The 26787-nt window shown below is 36.7% G+C and overlaps 1 protein-coding gene across 2 annotated transcripts in view; it reads right to left on the reverse strand.

The window, feature by feature from the left end:
* Positions 1-26787, reverse strand: part of TBC1D22A (TBC1 domain family member 22A) — a 152988-nt gene that overhangs the window by 53846 nt on the left and 72355 nt on the right. For both annotated transcript variants that reach the window (XM_027679259.1, XM_027679260.1), the window contains exon 11: positions 14822-14949. In XM_027679259.1, coding sequence (XP_027535060.1) covers positions 14822-14949 — 128 coding nt within the window. The remainder of the gene's footprint in view (positions 1-14821; positions 14950-26787) is intronic.

Genomic DNA, 26787 nt, shown 5'->3' on the forward strand with positions numbered 1-26787 from the left:
AGATTTTCTGTGCAGGCTGTGTTAGCTATGGATGTTTTAATAAATTCGAAACAAGGAACCAGAGAACTGTACAATGTTAGGACCTATTTACATTTGTTCAGGTTTTACAACAACAAGACATCAGAAAGAGAAGGAAAAAATCAAATGGAAGTCATGGTTTAGTTGTTAGTGTTCACCTCTATGAACACCAGTAACCAACTGAACTAACAGGAGTTTCAGAAAAGAGAACTAAAGAGACTCTCATTTAAAATACTGAAGTAAACAACTTGAAACTGTAGTGTAGCCTTAATGTAGTAATTTAGTCTTAAAAATGTAATGGAGTAATGTAGTCTTAAGACATCAGTAAAGCTAATGAGAGGAAGGAGCAGCTCCATCCTGCATTGCAGGGGTGCCCTGCAAAGTTCTTGTTGTGCTCCAGCTCCTTCCCCTGGGAATTGTGACTTACACATTGACTCCATAGACCTGCTCATAACCTACACTGGGGAGTCCTTGCATCCATGACACAAACAGGAGCAAAACCAGAATGCAATAGTATTGTGTACACTAACTCTCATGTTTAAAGAACAGTAGGGGTATAAGAAGAAAACCCATAATCAGTAAGCTCCAAGAAGTTTCACATAAGAAAGCTTGTAATGCAGTGTTCCCCTTGTTTCTTTCTTTTTTTTTTTTTTAAGAGTACCTAAAGGCAGAAAAAGTGAAAGAAGCAAGCATAATTTACACTGGATGAATTTTAACTGAACATCCTACAAAGACAGTGGCAATTATTTTACTATATTGTATTAAATAATGCTTACAATACATCTGAAATTTTTTTCAGTAGTGGTTAAGATCTAATAACAACAATCTATTTTTAAAGTAATGAAGGAAGCTTACTCTCCTTTCCTTACTGTAAAAGAAATCCATGTGTTTGTAAAAGCCATGCAGCTGAGAGCAGTCAGTAGCTTGGATCTGAACTGCTTCATGCATCATCAAAGGTATTTTTTATCAACAGTGAACCAGTTTGCCATAAACAACTGCCCCAAAGACAAACTTACAGTTATCTTTTACTACAGTCATCCTTTGGCTTACAGAATTTTTATTGTGCATAGCTAAAATTAAGAAATCTCTTTGACTTTTCCATACTAGTTTTAGATTACTGTATTGGCAGTTCATAACGAAATTTAATAACTGAAAATAAACAGCATATTACACAGACACTGGAGCAATATTTTTAAAACAGGAATAACTGAATTAAAACACGTTACAACATTTAGAATACTGTATGTAAAGAACGACCCACTTTTCAGAAGCACTGGTTTATGCAGATCTGTGTGACAAAGACTATAAAAATAACAAAATTAAATTCCAATAGAGTCATATCTGGTAGTGATACTTTGGAAGATGGTCATTCAGAGGAGTCAAGTTAGGTCTAAGTAAACTGAGAGAATACCTATTCATTCAACAGAAAGCATGGAGGACTGTTTTCAGAGAACAACCACACACTCAAGAGCAGTTGAAACAATAGTCAAAGGAGATTGAAATCTGACACTAATCTAGCCTACTTCACTAAACATCTGGAATAACCATAAAGCACATTAACAAAGCAAAAGTGTACAAGGCTTTTTCAATGAGGTTTTAGTATTTCTTTCTTATAATAAGTATATTTCTCCCTTTATTGCCATTTTATTAACAAAGTACTCTGAACATAAAATCAATTACTCTAGAAAGTGACATCCTATTTGCATAAGGAGCACTAACAAAGGAGTTTCGTCATTGAAGAGCCATCAAAGAACCTCTTTTTTTAGAGGAATAGGAAAATAAATTTGTAAATAGATCAAATAATAAGTTTAATGAACATTTGGAGTAATTCATTTGTTATCTAATAGAAAGTCATTTAATGCCACACTGAACTCAATAAAATCACAGAATCACAGAATGGGTAAGGCTGGAAGGGACCACAGTGGGTCACCTGGTCCAACTGCTCTGCTCAAGTAGGGTCATCCGAGAGCACACGGCACAGGATTGCATCCAGAAGGTTCTTGAATATCTCCAGTGAGGGAGACTCCACAACCTCCCTGGACAATCTGTTCCAGTGTGTGCTCACCCACATAGTAAAGAAGTTCTTCCTCATGTTCAGATGGAACTTCCTGTGTATCAGTTTCTGCCCATTACCTCTTGTCCTATTGCTTTGTAATACTGAGAACAGCCTGGCTCCATTCGCTTGGTACCTTCCCTTCCAATACTTGTAGACATTGATGAGGTCCCCTCTCAGTTGTTTCTTCTCAAGGTTGAACAGGTCCAGCTCCCTCAGCCTTTCTTCCTAAGAGAGATGCTCCAGACTCTTAATCATTTTCATAGCCCCCCGCTGGACCCAATCCAGGAGCTCCATGTTTTTTGTACTGAGGAGCCCAGAACTGGACACAGCACTCCAGGTGCAGCCTCACTAGGGCTGAGTAGATGGGTAGGATCACCTCCCTCAACCCACTGGTAATGTCCTTCCTAATGCAGCCCAGGATACCATTGGTCTTCTTGGCCACGAGGACATTGGACACAGACAACTTCTTGTCCACCAGGACTCCCAGGTCCTGCTCCACAAAGCTGTTTTCCAGCAGGTCAGCCCCCAGCCTGTCCTACTGCATAAATGTCTCGTATTTGAATGGTGCTGGATAACACTTCACCTCTACACCAGCATTCTTCCTCTAACAATTAGCTGATTTGCCTATAACGTGAGGCAGTTGGGTCAAATTGTTTTGTTCACATCTCCACATGAAGAGGAGATGTGGCTATGCAAAATCCTCTCCACATACGCAGACTTCCTCCAGAATGGAAAAGAGAAATAAACCATGTACAAAGACAGCTTTATGAAAAATTTCCTAACAATGGAGTTCCATAGCTGCTTTAGGACAAAGTAAGCTTGGGCTCACCACCTTCCATGTACTTAGTTGATTTCATTTATGCCACCATAAAGAGTTACACAGTCATATAAGGAGACAGATCATTAAACTCATCTAGATGAAAACTTACCCAACAGAAAATCATACCATCTGAAAGCAACAGTGAAATTACTAGAAAGATGGACAGGACAGCATGCCAGGAAACCTCTGACAGCTCACTCATCAGAAAGACATTCACCTTTGCCATTCTAGATGATTCAGCACATTGTGGGGCAGAAAAGCATGGGATCAGTGTAAGGAAAGTTGTAGTAATGAACAACAGCATATGTGGAAGCAAAGGCAAAAATGTGTTAGTGATTGCTTCATTTAGATGTCTCAAGTACAAAATGAGGAAAAATACCTTTCAAACACATGCAAGAAAACCCTTTTTAAAAAGTATGTGATATATTCTCAGTTCCTAACTTCACAGTCTGCATAGGCAAAATGTGAAGCAGCTACTCCTAATACACACTCATTTAACTTATGACTAACATAAATCACTTAAGTTGGAAAAGAGCTCTCAAGATCCTAATAACCTGCTAAAGAAGGGTCACCTAGACACCATGTCCAGTTGGCATCTGAATATCTCCAAGGACGGAAACCCCATAAATTAGGCAACCTACGGCAGTGTTTGATGACCTTCACAGGACAAAAGTGTTTTGTTGTGTTCACATAGAATTCTATGTGTTTCAATTTGTGCCCACTAGTTTTTGTCCTCTCACTGGGCACTGCTGAGAACTTTTAAAAATACAAACATAATCCAGAGACTAAGGGAATACATGGGTAATAGAGATACTAATTTTAAAAATACCTTTGAAGTTACAGAAAAGTGTTAGGAAAGTCTGATGCGTACAGAATCTAAAAGATGCACAAAATTAAACAGCATACGGATGTGAAAAGGGTAATTTTCCTTTCTGTCTTCTTGTATAGCAACACAATTCTCTTTCAGACTTGAGTCTTTAAGAACAATATCAATTTTAATAAAGCCTTACTCTAGAAACACCGACTACATTGAAGTAGCTAATGAGCAAAACAAACTATTTTCTAGACTGTATCTAGCATTCTACTAGCATCCTACATTCATTCATCAAGACCCTGATCAGTAAAGCACTGAGAGTACATGCTTAAATAACGAAATTCATGAGTTGCTCTTTGGAAGTCAATGATATCATTCACATTCTTTAAGCTAAGCATAAGAGAAAGTACTTTCATCCTCTCTGCATTCACAATCAACTTCCATTTAATCACAGAAAAATTAACATCTATTTGAACAGTACTGGAAGCTGCCTTTAAGAACTCGAACCTAGAAGAACCTACAGGCTTTCCTATGCATACCACTGAGTTTTGGTTTTGTATGGTTTTTGCATGTCTAAATACCTTCCTCCTAGGAAAGCATGGGTACACAACTTTTTCCTTCTTTCATTTTCCACATTGAATCTTTCCTGATGTCAATGAATGCTACCAAAGAAAAGCAGACAAAAACTGGCAATACATGAACATATTTGGAATCCACACTTACTTACATCAAAACAGTTGATCTAGTGATAAAGAATGTCATGTCATTAAAAGCCTTTTAGAATATTATGAAAGGAATTTTAACTCACTTTTCACAGAAACTCAGAGAGCTTCCATTTTGAGACAAAGACTTCTAAATTTAAGTGTCTACAAGCATGCTGTGTACTTAAGCTACACAGGTAATAAAGATGTAGTGAGTATGTTCAATGTAGCCTAAAAAGGGATTCAGCTGACCAGCCACTCTAAACGATCAATTTCATAAATCACTCTAAATCCCTCTCTAGGCTCCTCTGAGTTTATTTATCAGGTGAAGCTTAGATACCTAACACAGCAATGAACACACACAAACTTACAGTAACACCTATGTTATTGCATTTTTATCTCAAACTTAACCCCACCTTGGTAAGCCCCCAGATAGGAAGGCCAGAGACTAGGAACTTGAACTAGTCCTAGATATGTCAGACCTATAAATACAGACATTCCCATGGATTGGCAAGAAATATGCAAACCCATTCAAAGGCATGCATTTGTGCTAGATAACAATTTCAACTTTTATGGGGAGTCATATTTAAGCATCTCACAGAGGCAGCTACTGTTAGTTTTATAATTGCTAGTGTTAAGTGCTAGTGTAACTGCAGATCACAGTTTGGCATCTGAATGGGAATACTGCTCTGTCCAAGAACGTGGTCCAGTGCAAAATCAGAACCCCCTTAGACTGCTTTCACTGAGAATTTGGGAACCCTGTCTCTCCATAAGAAACTATAAAATAAATAGGAACAACTAACAAACTAGACTTAGATGATCAACAAAAGAGTACAAATTGTACATATACATCATTATAATTCTACAAATACCATTTGGCTTTTTTCTGTTCTAGGAGAAAACCTCAGACTGATATTCATATATAAATGTGAATGAGTATATTTTAAAGTCACACCAAAAAGCTGAATTAGTCCTTAAGAAATTTGGGGTTTCTCCACTATGCACATAATCCTTAGGCATGTTAAAGACTCTACATAAAGTTATATATATATATACAGTTAAAAGATAAAGTAGTGTAGTTCTTTTTTGGACTAACACTCTTACCTTCTTTTCTTTGAGTTTTCCATTATTCCAGATTGCAGTTAGCACAAAATAAACAATAAGAGGTCACTGACTTCAGTGCTATACCACTGAAATATAATTGCCTGCCACAATAAATTCGTAATGAGCACAACTCTTGCCAGTGGAAGGTTGCCCAGGCAACAAAGTTATCTCGGAAGGTAACTATCCATGTGGTAGAAGATGATGACAGTGAGTTTCCTGACAAAGATTCGAAGCGTATAAAAACTTTTCAATTGCTCAAGTTGAATGGAAGCTTTATGTAGCAGGAGTGTATTGACACAAGAGAAAATACTTGCTGAATACAAAAGGATCGAGAATCTTCCAAAGGAATGCAGAGTTAGAATAAGGACGTTATATTAAAACAAGAACATGTTTAGATTGCCAGTCTTGCAATAAAAAGTTCTCTTCTCACTTTTCACAACTTCCTACGGTTTCAAATAACTAAATTTGATTTAAATCACACTTTTATATTTAGTTCTAAAAAGAACAATATGAAAAGGTGCTCTTGAATTACAATGAAAGAAGGCAAGATCAAGGCTGGGCTCCGTAGACAGTAGGATGGTGAATTCCAGCTCCCAGGAAGGAAGCTAAAAAAAATTCCCAAGAGAAAACAAGAGGTGGCAGAATCAAAGGGAGAGGCATGACCTGAGTACAGGCTCCAGAGGATGCTGTTGCTTTTTAATCCAGGAGCTGGTTTCTCTTACAGTATATGGCAGGTGGACAAGAAGTGTCACTACCAAGCAATACAGTATTTTTATCTTCATTTCCTAAGAAAATCAAACTTATGTTCACATTTTACATCTGTCAGGAAAGGTTATATCCCGCTATGTCTGCATCCTCTACTCCCCCACATTTAACCTACCGGCCAGTTTCAGTCAAAATGACAAATGCCTAGAAATCTGAAAGACATGATCCTACTCACATGTTAGTAATTGTAATTAAATATTCAGATATCTAGACACTTCTAACAAGGTCACTAAGCAGGATTCTAAAAGTAAGTTATTGTCAAACAAGAGAGAAAGTGTCCATGAATTAAAAGGACAAAATTAACAGAATAGGATCCGTGTTGTTCACTAAAATACCAGGTGGTCTTGAAAAAGATTAGTTTGGTAGAGACGCAAAATTATTCAGGATAGCTTTTACCGGTAAAAAATAAAGTTGGCTGCAAAAATGTTACAGAAAGCTGTTGTGTCACTGAACCATGAAATGGTAAATGAAATTCAGCCTGGATATACACATAGAGGTAAAAACATTGATAAATATATAATAAATCTTGCAACTTGCAGAAGATGAGAGGGTATATACCTTCCCCATTGTTCTGCTCTCACTCTAAATGTTTGGTTTTGTCCGCTCTAACCTAACCTAGTTCAAGGATCTTTATGGTCCAAACCATGCTTTCTATTAAAAAAAACCAAAAAAACCAGACCACTGGAACAGTGAGAGCTCTTAGGCTCTCTATATTTCTGGCCATGGAAAATTAAATCTGCTTTCAGTAGATGTATTTTGAGTCTCTTGTCTCAGATGGCTTAAGGCTTTGAGACCAGAGTAGTAATAATATCTTTCTTTTACAGATGCTACAGTGTCTGTTGAGAAATGCACTCCAGTTTCAACTTTAATTGATTTTTTTTTTAAATGAGTACTAAACACAAGACAACTACTGGAAAACAGATTTAAATCATTCTCATGTTCAGGGAATGAAAATCTCTGAGTCTATATAAAAAAATAGAAATATAGGAAAAAAACTATAACTGCATTTTTGAACACTTCTTAAATTCCAATGACTCATGACCAGACAAAAATCATTATTCTGTATAATATTTTTTCCCCCTCTTTATCTCTTTCTTTTTGTTTGTTTGTTTGGGGTGGGGGAAGGGGGAGCAAGAGGTACTGGTGTTAATTTCTGTAACCAAACTTTTATTTTAATAATTCCCTGGAGTTAGACATCTACTTTTCCATCCAGATAAAGAGAAACCCTGTGCTTCTGCAGTTTTTTATGAGCTTCAATAAGATTTATGGGTTCTCAGCACTTCTGGAAAATAGTACCAATATTATTTATTGAAATATATTATTTAAAAAATATTATATATTAAAACATAAAATTAAACAAAATCCAATTGATCCAAAAACTAGTAATGAGCTACATAAAAGATACCAACAAATAAATGAGAAACAAGTATGTCTGTTACCATATTGGTCAGTAGAGTATATGAGGTCCAACATGAGTTTCATGACAATAAAAATGAATACTAAGTCAGAAAGAGAAAAAATACACTTCAGCCCTCCTTGAAGAAGGGAAGAATATATATGGCTGGTCAATTACATGTGATAATACTTGTTCTAAGTGAGAAAAAAATGAATAATATTTATCTTGGACAAACAAAGCATCAGTCTCCTGGATTAAGAAGAAATAATAAATTTCAAGGAGGAAAAAAAATATTTTTCTGAACCCATCTGCAGGATTTCAGGAGGAAAGATACAAGCCAGCAGGCTCCACCAGCAATGGGTGCTCCCTACTGAAGTGTGTCTAACGTATGCAGCCCGAGAAATGTACTATCTACCAAAAAGGAAACTTTTCCTAGGAAAGATGGCAAATAAGGAGAAGAAATCATTCTGATCTAACACTAGGGCTGCAGCCATAGCTGTTCTCTCTCATCCTCTCTCCCTTGCACTGGCTGTGGTACTCAGCAGCCTCCTCACTTTGCTAATCTGAAGAATAATAACAGAGGAGCTGAGGGGAACAGAAACTAGGAGAAAAACCTATTTCAGCAGTGAGACAGTAAATCAACTCACCAGTACTGTCAAATTCTGTCAGTGTTATTATTTGCTTTTTCCTATACCTTTTCTAAATCTTTGTAACTGTTTTGCATTTTACATGGTATGATTACATAAATATGCTTTAATTTGCACTTATTTTACATGGTAAGCCTTAAGGTATCTTGGTAACACTAAAGTTTTCCTCACGCAAGAACAAGGCAAAGCTGCAAAGCAGGACAGCAGGGCCCTGTAAACAGTACCTATCTCATTGCCTGGTTTTGTGTATCCAATGAGTCTGAGTCTGTGACTCATGGCAGCTATATCAACCTAATTACTGGTGAGCTGGTAATGCATCAGTCAGCTAAACAGTACTAAACAAAAAGACTTCATGGCAGGTGAAAATATTATGCTGTACATTTTAACTCTAAACAGCCACATAGCATATGATACTACATATTTAGAATTGAAAACTAATACAGATAGTTGCTACTTTTTTTCATTTTTCATGTTCTTTTTTTTTTCTCAGCAAGTTTTTAGCTATGGAACCTGTGCCAGTGTCTCTTCTGAAAATTTAGTACTACTGATAGAGTGAGTCACACAGAGAAATTACTGCACAGAGGACAATACAAAAAGGTAATTTATGTAAGAACATCGGATCAGAAGGAAAACACTTTAATGAAAAAATAAATGCACTTCATTGTATGCCTATGAAAATGCTTATCCTATTGAAAACACCAGTCAGCATAATGCCACGTTATCTTGTATCAGGATGATTTGATGGCATTGTTAGAGACTTCCTTCCAGCTGCAAACTGTCTACAAATCAAATGTAGTTTTGAACTCAATATTAAAGCAGTTTAAAAATACTGCTAGTTAAAACTGAACACTGTTCTGCTCTAAATATTGGTATACAACCACTGACATTCAAGTCCTGTAGTGCCATTTCCAGTCAAAAATGAAGAGCTCAGAATGGATGCCCCCACTGTAATGGCATTGCTTTCTCCCCCCAACACAGGAGTACATAGCTACATAAATATAGTGGATCTCAAAAGTGCCTGAAGGGCAACAGACATTTTAAGAAATAAAGAAAAATGAAAACTTGATGCAAACGTCAATAAAATGTCTTAGTCCAAAGCAGGGATATTTTTGAGGCTTTGATGGCCAACATTTAAAATATTTATTTAGAGTCGGACAGTGCAGAGGCTGAGCATTGAGACATCTCCACTTTTTCTAATACAGTATGTTGAATCTTAAGTTAGAAGCCCACAGAAGTCAGTCTCATATAGCAAAGTAATCTTTAAAATAGTGTCAAAACACCCTTCTGGCAAGGAACAAATATAAAAATAACTTGCATTGTGTAAGTCCATAGAAATATGTTAAACACCTATATCTCATGAATAATTCAGCTGTCATGCTACTTCATTGCACCAATCCTTTATGTCAAAAAGGATGATAAAATATAAGATAAAAAGGCAAGATATAATAAAAGATAAAACTGAGGTCTTACATTACACTATTTTGGTTTGTGGAATCTTTCACACTTGACAAAGTCTATGAACATTCGTATTAATCAGTTCCACATATTTAAAATTCGAGTGTCTTGGCTGTAACTTAACAAGGAATTTCTTTTTTGAAAGAATTTACAAGGTATTTGCCATATTTATCTTAAACCAAAAAAAAAAAAACCAAAACAAAACAAAAAACCCAAAACAATACAAAACAAAAAGCCTAAATCAAGCAAAAAAGTGAGATAATTCACTCCCATAAAAATTCAGTTCAGGTTAAAGAATAAACCAAACTAAATATTTATGACTAAGAAGTTCTCTCCACATATCCTTTTTAAGTAAAATGCATAATGTCTTTACTTTTTATACTTTATACAGTTGTGCTACAGAAGACAGCGATGTATTTTAGTAGATTTCATAGATACAGTTATAGAATAACAGAATATTCACTGAAGTGAGAATTGGAAACCTTTCCAAACTTCTCTTCCCCTAAACTCTAACTAGCTTAACTACAGGTATTTTGGATTATACGTTCAGTGATTTACTTCATAGAGCCCACAAAACTATTGATGAATCCTAAATTAAACTAGATAGAGAATATGACACTAGCCAGAGTACTTTTGCTACTGTACATTCAAAGACAGAGGTGGACACCATGTAAGTGTCCAGTTCTATTCTCAACAAAGTTAATGGAAGAACAGTAACAAATTTTGAGAGACTGAATGCAGTTCTAACACCTCCAGTCAACAGAAGTTATCTGTCACACTAGGAAATATACAACAGCAGTCTATTTAAGTGTGCTGTTATTCCCCTGAATACCCTGTTGCAGCTTATGAGAACTAGGGCCTGCTGTGAGAATGACCAATCTAGAATTTAAGCTGGAAACAGCACAATATTTATCTTTCCACTGCAAACAGAGGAAAACGGGCAGCTCAGCGAGACAAGCATGGTTTCAGCTTTGATGGAGAGAAAGGAAGAAAAGAGAAAAAATTTTTATTTTCTGTGAAAACATCAGCAGCAGGACCCTTTCTTTTAAGAGGGGCCACTGTTCTCTAATCATCAGATTTCTACAGGAAATAGGGGAGCCAGAATGCACTCCCAGTGCAGACATGAAGGGATCTGGCAGTTCCGTCTACCTTCCCATTTCTTTCACGAAGGAACCTGACTGCCACACCTAACCTGACCCTCCTCTGGCACCATTCCTATGCTGTTCCCGCATCATGTCACACACTGGGACTAGAGATGACTGTAAGCACTGCCTTGCAAAATGCCCCATCCCTTCCCAAGAGCCACAAGGTAGGTAGATGTAGTGGGTTGACCCTGGCCAGATACCAGGTACCCACTAAAGCTGCTCTCTCACTCTCCCTCTGCAACTGGACAGAGGAGAGAGAAAAAAAAAAAACAGCTAAGGATTCATGAGTAGAGATAAGAGCTGGGAGAGGTCAGTGACTGATCACCTTCACAGGCAAAACAGACTCAAAGTGGGGATAGTACTTATATTTATAAGAGCCAAACAGTGAGAAATAAAACAGTCTTCAAAACACCTTCCCCCCACCCCTCCTTCCTTCCATGTTCTCCCTCCTCCCCCCCAGTGGTGCAGGGGGACAGGGAATGGGGGTTATGGTCAGTTGTTGTTTCTGCCACTACTCAGAGACAGGAATCCTTCCCCTGCTCCCCTGGGATCCCTCCCACGGGATGGACCTCTCCAGCATGAGTCCATCCCTAGGGCAGCAGCTCTTCCCAAACTGCTGTCCCGTGGATCAGTCCTCCATGGGGTGCAGTCCTTCGTGGGTGAGCTGTACCGACATGGGTCCCCCAAAGAGGCCACAAATCCTACCCGGGAAAAACCTGCTCCAGCGTAGGCTTCCCTCTCCACAGGCCGCAGGTCTCTGGCAGGACCCTGCACCATCTTGGGCCTCCTACGGGGTCACAGCCTCTTTCATGCATCCACCTGCTCCAGCATGGGCTCCTCCATGGGCTGCAGGTGGGTCTCTCCACCCCAATGATCCTCCATGGGCTGCAGGGGCACAGCTGCTCCACCATGGTCTCCACCACAGGCTGCAGGGGCCTCAGCTCCGGCGCCTGGAGCACCTCCTGCCCCTCCTTCTGCCCTGGCCTTGGTGCAGGAGACAACGTAGACGTTGTTATTCCCATGTTCTCACTCCACTCTTCTCTGGCTGGAATTTCTTCTGCGCAACAGTCTTCCGTTCTTAAATATGTTATCACAGAGGCGTTACTGTTACTCCTGATTGGCTCGGCCTTGGCCAGCGGCAGGAAGTCTGTCCTGGAGCTGGCTGGCATTGGCTCCACTGGACAGGGGAAGCTTCCAGCAGCTTCTAACAGAAGCCACCCCTGTAGCGCCCCCTGCTACCAAAACCCAGCCACAGAAACCCACTACAGTAGAGTCTGAGCAAAAGCCCTCACATCAACAGTGTAGGGATGCCTGTAGTCCCTGCTGTGGATGATGTTACATTGCAACATGACTAGTTCACCTCTCTGAGCTTATACTGCAATTAAAGGTATTTCTGTTTACAATGGTTGAAGAATATCAGGGAGTAAAAGTACATGCACATACTGAGTAGGCACTGAAACAGCAGATGGCAAAAATGTGTAAATTTAAGCAGAACCACCATGTTTCCTTACTTTAGTGCTTTAGGATACAACGTAACAAAAGCAAGCCTGATAACAGGATCATCAGCCTTTGACTACAGTGAGACTAGCAGTTAAGCATCTATCCAGGCCCTTACAATTATTAGTATGATTGTTCCTCCCATCAGTATCTGGAAAGTTAATTATTTTTTTTAAATAAGATCCCCTATTAGATTTCTTGCCTTTACTCATTTTACATCGCTCTTTCAAATCCAACAACACAAGTTCATCCATAGCTAGACCCTCTGAAAAACTTCTTTAAAATATATCTTTAAACAACCTTTTGGCCTATATTAGGCTTTACAGTTAAGAATATGAATCAGATGATACAACCAACTGAACAAATTCCATCTCTAAAGAGTTTTGCATTCAGAGAGCATCACTGCTGATACAGTTGCAAATTATTAAGTAAGAAATCACATGCAGTGGAATGGCTTAGTGACAAGTTATTTGTGTAAAAATCTATAATGCTTAACACTTTAGCAAAAACTTTTCCCAAATTTTACTGGCTCTTTCTTGCAGGTTTAACTGCATTTATTATCCATATTGTCAGGGTGATAAGATCCATATTATAGGTTGATAATAAGTTTTGTATCAGCACAACTGAAACCTAATTAGCAATTTGAGGAATTGCTTGAGATTGTTCAGAAAAAGGGTTGGTAATAGAGGTGTCTACATGAAGATATTCTTCGCGGTTTTAAATACGCTATTAGACAAGAAATGCATACACTACAGTCTACTAAATAATGAATCCTAGAAAACAGCACAGATCTGCTGCACCTGCTGAGTCAAAACACAGAATTATTCCTTAATATTGTTTAATATACAAAAATAGTCCCACTCTAGGTGTAAGAATTCCATTTAGATATTTAGGTATAAAAAACCTTCATTTAAAAGATACACTTGGAAATCCCATGTAAATATTTAAGTATGAAGCTTTTAAATACTTCAGAGAACTACTGTCATATAGCAGAATTTGTTAAAAGTCATAATTAAATCAACAGAAACACTTGTTATTGATAAAGATCCCATTGAAGAGTACCTTAAGAGGTGCCTATGGACCAGCAATGAGAAAAGGTTCCCTTCAGCATGGCAACAGTTTGCGAAATTAGCCACAGACTTGGTTTTCAAAGGACGTTTCTCAAGGTTACATAGAATCATAACTCACAGATGAGCTCAAAGTGAAGCTTTGGCAAAAACATCTTTTTTTTGGGCACCTATGGCTGGTTAGCTGGATTAAGGAAGTGCTCTTACATGATTTTAACACACAGATAAAGCTAATGATCAAGTATTAAGTAATAGCATGTAAAAAACCTTCAAGACTCAGAAATAGTCCAGCAATAGCGACAAAATTATTCAAAAGGAGATAAATTAGCTACAGTGAAACATTTAAATAGTTCGATCTTTCAATTTATCAAAAAAGTCTTATACAGAATAAATATTTTCCAGTGGATAAAATGCCAGGTAATAACAGATATTACAGTGAATAACAGATACTATAATGAGACAAAGGAGGCAAAAGGACCCCAGATGGAAGCAACAGCCATTAAAGTGTATGAAACTAACTGAACATTACTACATAATGAGCAGACATAAAGACACTGATATTTAAAGATGTTACATCTCTTTACAAGACAAATTGTGATTTAGCCTCATGTTTACTACCTAATTCAGTTGAAAATTCTTACGGAATTTAAAATCTTTTTACTTTTTTCTTGGGTTTTTTTTCCCATTAACTTCAACAACAAAATTGGTAGATAAGGATATATAGTTTAAATACATAGTTAGAAATTGCAACCAGAAGCTACTGGAAAATGGAGCAATAGAACTGAGAACAGATAAACAGTTTTTCTCCAATATCAACTCTTTCTCTTGACAGCCAGGAAAGAAATTATTGAGGAAAAATAATTACTGCAACCAGAAGTCAGTAACATAAAGAGTTTTGTCTGGACAAACAATAAGACAGAAGACATGACAATGGGATGGGTGCTGAAAACTGAAGACTGAAAGCTAGTATTGAATTGAGTAGTTAAACAGATGGGCAATAAGAAGCCTGGCACTCACAGTCGATGGAGGGCATTGATTAAGTACAATTCAATGTTTTGCTTCTCTGAAGAGACAAAAGGGAATATTGACATTAACTCTGAGTGAGTGTTCATTTTAGTACTATAAACTCTCATGACATCAAGTACTTAGTTTTGAAGGGCAAGAAGACTGAAGACATCAAATGTTTCTAAGTAGTAGTGATCATTAAAGGCTTTTTCTCTTATTGTGATGATTTTTAGATGACATTATGGCAAAAGGTTCAAGAAAAACCACTCACAAAGATAGTGGTATGTCCAAAACACATTACCAGAGTTATGGAGGTTTAAAAAGTACTTACTTGGTATGTGTCCCATAACCTGATGGTACACCGCAAAGGAACTTCTCTCATCAGCAAGTTATTCATCCAACGGAAAGCAAATTGCAAGTATTTCACCTCATGTTGATCCAAGTGCCTATGAACTTGTTCTGAAGACAGAATAAACAGGTATTTTACTGCAACTTTTCTGAAGTCTTAAGTATTAAATGCACTGTCTAAAACAATAAAATATTCCTCCAACCTCAAGGAAATAAAATGTGGTGGTGCATGCAAGTTCTTGCAAGTGAATGAAAATACCCAAAATATAGATGGCTGGACTGAGTTGCGCTATCTTAAGAAAACATTAATGTCAGAGCTTACAATATATTCCAAAAATATATAATGTGAAATGATTAGGTACATATATCCTCATTAATTTCTTAGGCTACAAATTATTTGAGGCAAGACTACAAGAGACAAGGTGGCCTCCTAAAATAATGGCCTCCAAAAATAAAGTGTTGGTAATAAAAAGACAATATTAAATTAAGAAGTCAAAGAAATATAAGGAAAGAACACATAGAGGTTGCATTCACTTGAGACCAAAAAAAAAAGTGAGATTAATGTGTAGGAAATATAGCGAGAAAACCAATTTGTAGCTTAAACAATTTCTTAGTATAACAAATAAATGCAAATAAAGCCAGTACAAATCAATGGTTTCCAAAACAGTACCTATACACAATGGGTTTATTGTAGCACATTTACTATTTGAAAGCTGTGATAATCACTTGCATGGGTTATTGCTGAGCTAATACAACTAATCTACTACATGGCTTGTCTATATTTAGCAGAATTTTCTTCAAAAAGGATCACAGACATTCTTTAACAGGCTTTAGTTAGCAAGCTCAAGTATGATACTTGCATGGTCATACTTACATGATGTAAATGACAAATACTGCAGAAATGCTAATGTTTTGTTTTGGACAAATTTATGACAAGAAGTCTTTGTTAATGCCTAAATAAGACATTCCTATTGTCTTTCTGTATACAAATACATTCTTGGGAGATTTTTTCTACCCAGATCATCCTTCATCCTCATTCAAAAAGGTGTTTTATCAGCTAAAACAATGAGCAAATGCTCATCTTCCTAATTTTGCATTTCTCAGAAAGATCTAAAAAGGTACGAAAATACTAAATGAATTAAAAAAAAAAAATCCTGAGAGTATGGTAGCACTATTACAGGAAATATTACCTAAAAATTAAGGTAACAGAAGTTAAGTGATACTAAATTATAATATAGACTAAAGCTGTTCAATGTTTTTTTTCCCCCTTAAGATGTATTTTGTGGCTATATGAAGTGTCAGCCAATATAATATAGTTGTTTCAATGTGGAAACAAGAAGTAAAAATCTTCTAGATTTTGAAAACAATCAACAATTAGGTTTTTTAAAAAATAAGACATCACAACACATTGCTCCAAAGGTCCATTTATCACAACATCCCATCTTCACTCATAATTGAAAACAAATATCCATGAAAATGTATAAAGCACTGGTGTTTCTCCATGGCATGTGTCAACCTCCATCTGTCTGTGGCTAAAGCACTCCCCAGCAGACCTGTTACCTACGTTGCTGAAGGCGGTCCCTTCCATAACATAAATATAGACAAACATATAAAACTATATGCACACCTTAGAAACATCTGTCACCTTTCCTGGGAACTTTTTTTTCATAGCTATATATAAAAATATGTGAATCTTCAAATTATTCATTTAATTTCTATGTATAACACTAACCAGCTAATTAGATGCTTCTGCTGTACAAGAGACTGAACTTCTGCTATGGGATGTGAAATGGTAGGGAATGATGGTGGAGGGGTAATGATCTTGTGCTCTTCTAAGTGATCTCATCAAGTCCCTCTCCTTCTCTGTCATTACATGTCCAGGAAAAGTACTACAGCTTTATCACTGTATATTGTGCCTACATATTGTCAATATTTCTAAAATTAAATGAGAACTTTGTGATGGATTTTCCACTACCCATAACAGCCTCAGCCTTCCAACCTCAAGGTCTTGTGACTAATCTTCTTCCTTTCTCTACAAACCTAATAGCCTCTCATCACCTTTACATCCTTCTTTCCCAAGATTTCTGCAAAAGTCATCAGCCGCCCCAGCTGGCAGAGAGACAAAAGCCAATAGCAAGGATCGTTCTCAGCTCTCACTGTGCAAGTGCAAGGAGCATCAAGCCAACACTCCACAGGGAACTGTGGGGCTTGCTCTGCAGCCCTTCCTCAGCAGCAATCTGGGTCACACTTTTTTTGGTTGGTTTTTGTTTGGTTGGTTGGTTTATTTTTCAAATAAGCAACAAATGAGCTTTACAAAAGTCTTGAAATTCTACACAGTGGAGACGTTTCTCCTTTTGGAAAATGATGATGAAGGAAGTACTCAAGCTTGAAAAGTTATTGGAAGGAGAAGACAAATGTGATAACCATATAAGTTCTGCAACCTTAGAGAAATAGGTTTAAAATTAAGCAAGGCAGTTTATGTGTAGAAGTCCACATTTTGAAGACAGTAGAAGCTTCAGAAGCCTCTGATTTTCATTTTCCACACAAAGGCTTGCATGCCTCTAACTTCTAAACAGTTACAATAGTTCAGTTAGAAGGGACCTACAATGATTACGCAGTCCAAGTGCCTGACCACTTCAGGGCTACCCAAAAGTTAAAACATTTTGTTAAGGGCATTGTTGAAAGGTCTCTTAAACACTGACAGGCTTGAGGCATAGATCACATCTCTAGGAAGCCTGTTCTAGCATTTGACCACTCTCTCGTTAAATAAATGCTTCCTAATGTTGAGTCTGAATCTCCCCTGGTGCAGCTTTGAATGATTCCCATGCCTTCTCTCACTGGATCCCAAGGAGAAGAACTCAGCACCTCCCTCTCCACTTCCCCCGCTCAGGAAGCTATAGAGAAAAGTAAGGTCACCTTTCAGCCTCCTCTTCTCCAAACTAGACAAGACCAAAGTCCTCAGCTGCTCCTCACAGGACATGCCTTCCAGCCCTATCACCAGATTTCTTGCCCTCCTCTGGATACATTCAAGAATTTTCACATCTGTCTTAAATTGTGGGGCCCAGAACTGCACACAGTGCTCAAGGTGACACTGCACCAACACTGAATACCGTGGGATAATTAATCCTTTTGACCAGTTGGTGATGCTGTGTTTGATGCACCCCAGGATGGGGTTTGCCCTCATGGCTGCCAGGGCACACTGCTGGTTCCTATCGAGCTGCTGCCAACCGGAACTCCAGATCCCTTTTTGCAGGGCTGGTCTCCAGACACTCCTCTCCCAATCTATACTTATGATCAGCGTGACTTTATCATAGGTGCAGAACTTGTCATATGTTCTTGGTAAATTTTCAAATTTTGAATAAATCATTGATGACTGCCCAGTGCTCCCATTTAACAAGATCCCTCTGCAAGGCATCTTATCCCTCAAGAGACACAACAGCACCTCCCAGTATAGTATCATCAGCAAACTTGCTAATGATGCATTCAACTCCTGTATCCGGATCACTGATAGAAATACTGAAGAGATGTGGCCTTAGAATTGAACCTTGAAGGACACCACTGGTGAATGATTGCCAGACAGATGTAGCCTAATTCACTAGAACCTTTTGAGCACTGTCCTCTGCCAGTTCTCAGCCCAGTGCACCATTATTAGGTCACTTTTTCAGGACAAATACTAAATTACTACCGTGTGTCTGCCTTTGCTCCAGGCAAATTTAGCTGCAAGTTAAATACACTGAAGTGAGATACTGTGTTAAATCTATTTTTTTAATGTCACATTTAGATACCTATATTGCAGACTACTATAATTAGATAATCCACTACATCAAGCAGGATGCAAAAAAGTCAGTTTTATTTCTAGCGAAGTTACTAACTCACAAACATTTTTGTTCTTCACACAGCAGAAATAAAGTTCATTTGGTTGCTTGCAGCCATTGAAAGTAAGTAATGAAGAACAATAAATTGTGCCAGTTGTGATATTTCAGCTACAGTTGTTAATGGGAATAATGAATTTCTTGAAAGTTGCTTTCTAGTCTAAGCAAGTTGAAAAATGGATTACTAAATTCTGTGCATTACAGCCAATTGGTGCAAGACTGGAATAGAAGATGCACTGAGTAAAGAAGCTAATTCTTCCTACTTTGTAAGTAATTGTGAGTAGAGGCTAATTTGCTGATAAAGGTAATTTGGACCGACATAATCTAAATCTAAATTTTCCATTTCAATGAAAATAAGTATGTATGAGCAATGAACAAGAAAATATATCATTACTGTCAGCTTTAAGACTTAAAGTATTTTATATAAGCTACTTCCACTTAAGTTTCTGATAGAAAAATTATTTTACAATTAAAAAAATAATTCTTTAATCAAAATTCCAAATAAATAAGAATTATATTTAATAAGTTTCCCAATAGTTTCAATAAATCTATACATAAAGTTTGGGTGAAGGAAGTCTTTTGATTAAGGATAACATACATTATACAGATACATTCCAAAGTAGCATACTGGCAAAAAAATAGGTAACTTGTAGATAAAATCCATTTTTTATAACTATTCATATTTTTATTAAATACACTTACTGGATACATTATTTTGAATGATCACATTTAGCCACCTTAAACAGATGCTCCTCAAGCCAGAAGGGCCTATACACATAAAATATTTATTCTTCATGTTCAATGTCAGCTTCTCATGCTGATTTCAAAATTAAAATTATATGTGACTACAGAATCACAAACTAAACGGTTAAGGACAGAAATAACCTGTACTAAAGCATGACTTGACTGCTGTCCTGACTGCAGGATGGTGTTAGAACGAGTCTCTAGGCAAGCTTACACATAAGCAAAGAGGAAGTGCAAAATAATATAAAATTATGCACAAACTGCCAAATTGCAGTGGCACGGCACGGTGCCACCACATCCATCTGTATAACTTCATCACTTATATCATTTCAGAACATTAGCCTTTTGATTTTCACCTTTACTGAAAGATTCCTATCGATCCTAGCAATCTTTTCTGATGTTTGACTTTGACCTAGTTTTGAAATTTTGAATAATACTTAAGGTTCATTTTTTTACTTATATTTCATACCCTGAGCAGTTCATTTTTAACACTATTTTATCAATATTGTATACTTGTAAATATAAAAAATAATATTTCTTAAAAATTATCCGAAATGTAGTTAACCTAAGAATCTCTGGTAAAGAGGCCTTTTAGTTCAACAAAAGGAAGAAAAGTGAGTATTTCTCATGAAGAGCGACACAATCCTTCTTAAAAAGCACACAGTAGCTACAAGAGTAACTGCTCTAACACCAAAGCAAACTTAACAGTAAAATAATGAGCCATCCTTTGCCACAGAAGCTTATTGGCACTGCTATTTACATGCACAATTATTTTTGTGCATTGATCCTTAGAAAACGTGCAATAGAAAGACATTAGTACTCCTGTTTTTCATGGAATCATATAATCATTTAGGCTGGGAAAGACCTGTTAGATCTTGATACTAAACCATTAACCTAACATAGCAAAGCCCACCACTAAACCATGTCCCCAAGGGCCACTTCTATACATCTTTTAAATAACACTTCCCTGAGCAGGCTGTTCCATGGCTTGATAATCCTTCTGGTGAAGAAATTGTTCCTAATATCCAATCTAAACCTCTCCCAGCACAATTTCCTCTTATCCTGTCACTTGTTATTTGTGAGAATTGACTGACCCCCACCTGGCTACCACCTCCTTTCAGATAGTTTTCCAGAGTGATAAGATCTCCACCGAGCCTCCTTTTCTCCAGGCTAAACACCCCCAGCTCCCTCAGTCACTCCTCATAAAATTTGTGTTCCAGACCCTTTACCAGCATCATTATCCTTCTCTGGACATGCTCCAGCACCAAAATGTCTTTCTTGTCATGAGGGACCCAAAACTGAGCACAGGAATTGAGGTGCAGCTTCATTAGTGCCGAGTACAAGGAGGCGATCACCGCCCTGGTGCTGCTGGCCAGTTTCTGACACAGGTCAGGATGCCATACAGGCCAGGTCTTCTTGGACACCTGGGCACACTGCTGACTCATGTTCAGCCAGTTGTCAGCCAGCACTCCCAGGTTCTTTTCCCCCAGGTAGCTTTCCAGTCACTCTGTCCTAAACCTAGAGCATTTCATGGGAATTTTGTGACCCAGGCGCAGGACCCTGCCCTTTGCCTTGTTGAACCTCACACAATTGGCCTTGGTCCATCGATCCAGCTTGTCCAGATCCCTGTGCAGTGTCTTCCTACCCTCCAGCAGATCAACAGCCCCACCTGACTTGGTGCAAACTGACTGAGGTTGTTGCAATCAGTCCCCATGGTACAGTTCCCACATACTGAACTTGCAGTCCAAAAGAAAGAACCTTGTCACCAGTCAATGATTGCTTTCTTTTTGAGTACTCTACCCACTGAAAGTTAATTTTTAATTGAATTCTCTCTCCTTCTGAATAATTTGTGTATTGTTCAAAGCCAGGATGTTTATGGGAGACAAAGGTAAGGCTATGGAGTAAAATCTCAACACTAGATGTTGCCAGATACAGATTAAGGCTTACAAACCCCAATGTGAATTAATAAAATTCTGAACAAAACTAATTCTGTCAAGATTAGAGCTTAGCAATGACTTAGTAGTGATTATGTATATTAATTTTTATTAATATAAATTAATAACAAAAAACATTCTTGATGACTGAAGACGACATTCTAAAGATCATAAACGTACACCTCAAAATAAGATCGCATTATGATAGACAATTCTGCTTCAAGTAATAGTAGAGATCCACGTAAAATATTTACATGCTGATTATATCTTTTTCAGAGTTAGTTTGCTTTTTATAACTGGATAAAACTGTCCACTGTAAAAAATGACAATAAAAGCATTTTAAAAAATATACATTGAAAAGTCCTAAAAAGTGAAAATATGACCAGCAGAAACCCAGAAATATTACCAAATTATATTCTCCTCATGGCCTACAATTTAAACATAATGGTCCATTTGAATTTAGCTCACTAAATGTACTCAGAATGTATGAATCACTGAGAAGTATTTTCATCACACACAAAAGATATGGTCGATACTCTAACACTGAAAAGCACAAGACACTGATACTAAAGCAAAAGAAGAAAATACTAGAGGAAGGAAGGAGGGAAGGCCTAGTTGCCTCAAATGGAAGTAGCAATTCTGTGGTATCTAACACAAAACGGAGAAAACTATTAGGAAAAACATCTAGCAGCGATCAAGAAAGATCTACCCTTCTAGATAAGAGTGAAAAAAACATCCTATGTTTCCCAGTGGACCTTGAACTTAATATTCAAAGTGCAACACACAAGAGAGAAAAATATGTTTGCTTAGACACTTCTACTTCAAGGTACCATCGTTGGACTTCTCTAGCCTAATCGTAACTGTGTGCATTCATAAGAGGGTTTATGCCTAACACTTTTTAAATTCCCCATCATATTAAACATAGTTTTTCGTCCTTTTTTCCTTTTTTTAATTTACCATGAAAACAGCAAGTTTTGGCTATTTAAAAAGTGCTTACAGCAGTCAGGAATTTACAAATGATTTTACAGTCAGTCTCAACTCTTGTTAAGATCTCTGAACTCTGTAATAGCATACAAATATAATCTCCATGGTAAAACATAAAAATACGATTTAAAAGATACATTAATTAATTATAATGCCCAGTGAACAGCACTTACAAGTGCATTAAAGTATAATACAGTAATTAGAACCATAAAATCAGATATAAAATAACTACCAGTGAGCTAAATAAAATAGCTTTATTAAAATGAAAAAGAGCTTTATGGTGCAAATTAATTAAAACAATTATGAAATGCTTACAAGATTTTTAATCATGTCAGCACCAAGCTGACATATAAAGATGGACCAACAGACAAGGTCCTTATTAATCACTCATTTTCACTAGCAGCAGTAAGGTCTAAATAAATTCTATGTCCATTTCCAATTCAAAATGCTTTCACATGGTTGAGAATATCAGTTCTGCGACTCTTACAATTAGAGCTCTTTTTTCCAGATACCTCAACAATATCCTAATTCAAAATGTAATTAAACATGAACATAATTTTGCACATACAATTATGCATTCTTTAACCATCAACCAAAAAATCATTAGCATGATTGAATACGTAACAAAGATAGATCAAATGTCAGCTATTACCACAGTTTTATTATCAGTTCATTGTATGGCCACCCAAGAATCCAATTAAAAAACAAATTAATTAATCTATATCTATCACGTATACTGAACAGATCATTTGTTCTGAGAATTCTCATTAAACAACAGTAAACCGTTTAATAGGAATATGTATTAGTCTTGGTTGATATTTTGCCTTTTTGAGACCCAGATTTTCTTTTTTAAAAAAGCAAAACAATTTTCTCTGCAGTTTAAAAAGTTCAATCACCAGAGAAACTGAATGTCCGTCAGAAACTATGAAAGTATTAAAACTGCTCAGTAGGTATCTCTAAGTACTCTTTGGCTTAACTCGTCATATGAAATTAAGTTCTGAGCAGAACTGGGAAACATCTGTGTTCGAAGCATTGGACAGTTCTAAGGGAATAAGCAGCTTTATCTCTTGGGACAAGAACTTGCTGAATGCCAAACATCCACACAATGCTCAGAGAAGAAACTGTAAGAAACCCAAGTGAACTCTGGACATTTGAAACTTTAGTAGCCCAGAAAGAACACACAATTCTTAAATAAACTCAGAAGTTATAAAGGATAATTCCACCACTATTAATATTCTAATGAAGGATGTTTTATAAACCTCTCCAATTAAATAAGAAACCATAATATTATAAATAAATATTAAGAATTTTATCAACTAACCTTTTAGATGTATCTATAGCAAATATTTCAAAGCATGAGAAGTACACAGAATGGTGCAATTAAATAAGCTCTTTCACCATGGCTAAACAAAAATGAAAAATTTTTAATTGACTGCATTTCATGAAGAACTTGATCTGCACATATCTACACACAACACATAACTATTTACCAGATAGTCATATTTAAAATCCTTATGCAAATAGCAAAACTATGCAAAATATAAATTCAAGGCCACAGTATGAAAATACTTTATTAAAAGCCCTTATTTGTGGCATTATCTACAGAACTTCAGACAACTGGCCAACCAAGACATTTGCAACCCAAGACAGAAATAAGAAGTAAAGTATAACTAGTGGATCATGGTTTTTAAAAGGTGAAAGAGCATTTTAACTGCATTTAGGCATAAGTAAAAGTATTACCCCAAACAATACTATGTAGCATTTTTTAAAAGTCGTTATTTGAAATAATTCCAATATAACAATTTCAATTTGGCACTAAAAATACCTCCCTCTTAAAAAAAAATATAACTTTTTTAATAACACTAAAATGGAAACAAACTAGATATCGTCCCAATTAAAATACCATATGTAAGAATAGCTGTCATCAAAAACAGATGACCAGAAGATGCGTTCCCAGTGGAAACAGTGAAAATTCTGAAATATTACTGAAACTTTGAAAAATGTAGTTGAATTCTAGATAAACTTCCTTATGGGAAAGTCAAAATGCAGCACTCTTTTGATGTTTTTTGGTATTTTTCCATCACTTCCATTTTCCAGAAAAGGGGAAAGCTATATACAACAACAGTAAGTCCTTTTTTCTTTTTATTTTTAATAATTTTCTGCATTTTTATTTTTCCCTGACTTGTTACTAAGATTTGAGGGTCAATTCTACAAAACGATGGTGATTTCTGGTGAAAGAATCTGGAACATTAATAGCACAGAACTTCTTTACTACAAGAAAAAATAAGATCAGGTTGTGCAGAACAAAAATGTAAACCCTAAGCCAAGCTGTTCTATAAAAGATGCAGAAAAAAATCTTTTCAAACTTATCCTCACACAAGATGCAAAATACTTATACTAAGTTGAGTCGCCAATACTGCCTTTATAGTTTTCTGCAATACGAGTAAGAAGTCAACATAAATAAAAAATGCTTAACATTACAGTAGGTTGGTCTTTTCCACAGAACTGCCTTCTAGCTAATTTTAGAGAATGCTACATGATTTTAACATCTTTTACCAATGTTTGTGGAAACCCAAGACTACTTTTATCTATGAATGCTGAGACTTCTACCTCAAGCTCTAATGTAATTACCAGATGTCTTATAGTAAACTGAAGAAATTGAGACTCTCTCAAGCATGAAACCAGCCAAATGCTGAGCACCCGTAAATTCTGGAAACACAAATCCCAAATTAATTTTGGCATTCCTATACCATGTCTCTTTGCTTTCAAGTCTAAATGAAGCAAAAGTGGAAGACAGTATGCCATGTGAGTATGACCTTTTACAAACCATGAGAAATGGTTCATGATTTACAGCAGAAAAGCTTTGCACACATTACAGGAAATAGAATTAGTTATAACAGATTTCTTACATTATTGAGCTATCTATTGACCCTCCCTCTCAGTTTTTTTCTATAACTCCTACAAAAATCTGAATTATGATGACAAGGAGATAAATGAGACTGAATAATGTTTTATCTTCAAATTCCATCTCATCTATAATAATGATAATTAAAAAACAAAAAAAATTCCATTAAACACAATTCATCAAATTTGTTTTCTGGAGTTTAAGTAGAATGAGATTATGATTAAATTATTTTGAGAGTATTTTGGCTATTTGAAGTCTTCTGCAATGTTCTGCAGTATACACACAAGGACAGTTACTTTGAGGGGAGTTGTGATCCGTAATGCTGGGTTAATGAAGTTTGCTTGAATCACTAACATAATGCATTAGCACTCTCCAAAGCAAAAGCATCACTTTCCATACACTGGTAATCCATTACTATTAGAAAATAAGCTGTGTGAGCTTCATCCACTCACACAGCCACTTACTACATCAAGATTCTCTTCACGATGCAGTTACCCAGCATCAAGAAAATAATGTGACACAGTAAAAACAGGAACATTATTTTCTTCCACAGTAACCTTAATTAGCACTTAGGATATGTACAGATAATATAGATTGTGAGTTTGTTTTTTTTAAAAAGCCACTGAATTCATATGAACCATACATTTCCCTTTAACTACAGTATAGCAGACCCAGTATAAAAGACAAAACCAAAAAGAAATGAAGACTAAAGCACAATAATACATAATTTAACCAAATTGTCATGATGCCAACAAAAAGCCAACAAGTTCAGGATCTCTTACCTCAGGCATCCAAAAGTTTATGACAGCAGTACACATCTATCATTCTCTAATTAACAACTAAAACATTATTTTAATCTTGCATGTACTTTGGTGAGCTTTTCTTGCAAAAGAAAGTAACTGAGTGGACAGTCTTGTAGACAAAAAATAACAGCCCTAAGGATATTGAAAGTATCTTTTACTATCCAAAACTTTTAACTGGACCCTCTCTATTATAAAGGTTGTGATCAGTAGGACAAAGTCCAGTTGACAACTACTTACTAATGGCATCCCTCGGGAGTTAGTGCTGGGGTCAATACTGTGCAACACCTTTATTAAAAACTAATGATAGGATAGAGTGGACTGTTTGTGGATGTTACCAAACTGGGAGGAGTGGTTGACATGTTGAAAGTGAGAGCTACTATTTGAAGGGACCTTGGCAGGCTGAAAGAATGGCTGATAGGAACCTCCTGAGGTTCAGGAGAGGCAAATGTCCTCTATCTGGGATGAAATAGTCTCATTCAACAAGCACTGACCAGGTACAACTTGATGGAAAGCAGCGCTGCCAAGGATTTGGGGATCCTGGTGGACAACAGGCTGTACCTGAGACAAAAGCGTCCTTGCAGAAAGACCAAATGTATGTTGGCTTTCTAAGCAAGAGAGAAGCCAACAGGTCAGGAGAAGTGATTCTTCCTCTGTAGGAAACTTAGGAAACCGTGTCTGTAGTATTACATCCAGTTCTGTGACACTGG

The sequence above is a fragment of the Neopelma chrysocephalum genome, unplaced genomic scaffold, assembly GCF_003984885.1.
Source record: "Neopelma chrysocephalum unplaced genomic scaffold, ASM398488v2 Primary Assembly neopelma1_45, whole genome shotgun sequence".
In the NCBI taxonomy this organism is placed as follows: Eukaryota; Metazoa; Chordata; class Aves; order Passeriformes; family Pipridae; genus Neopelma; species Neopelma chrysocephalum.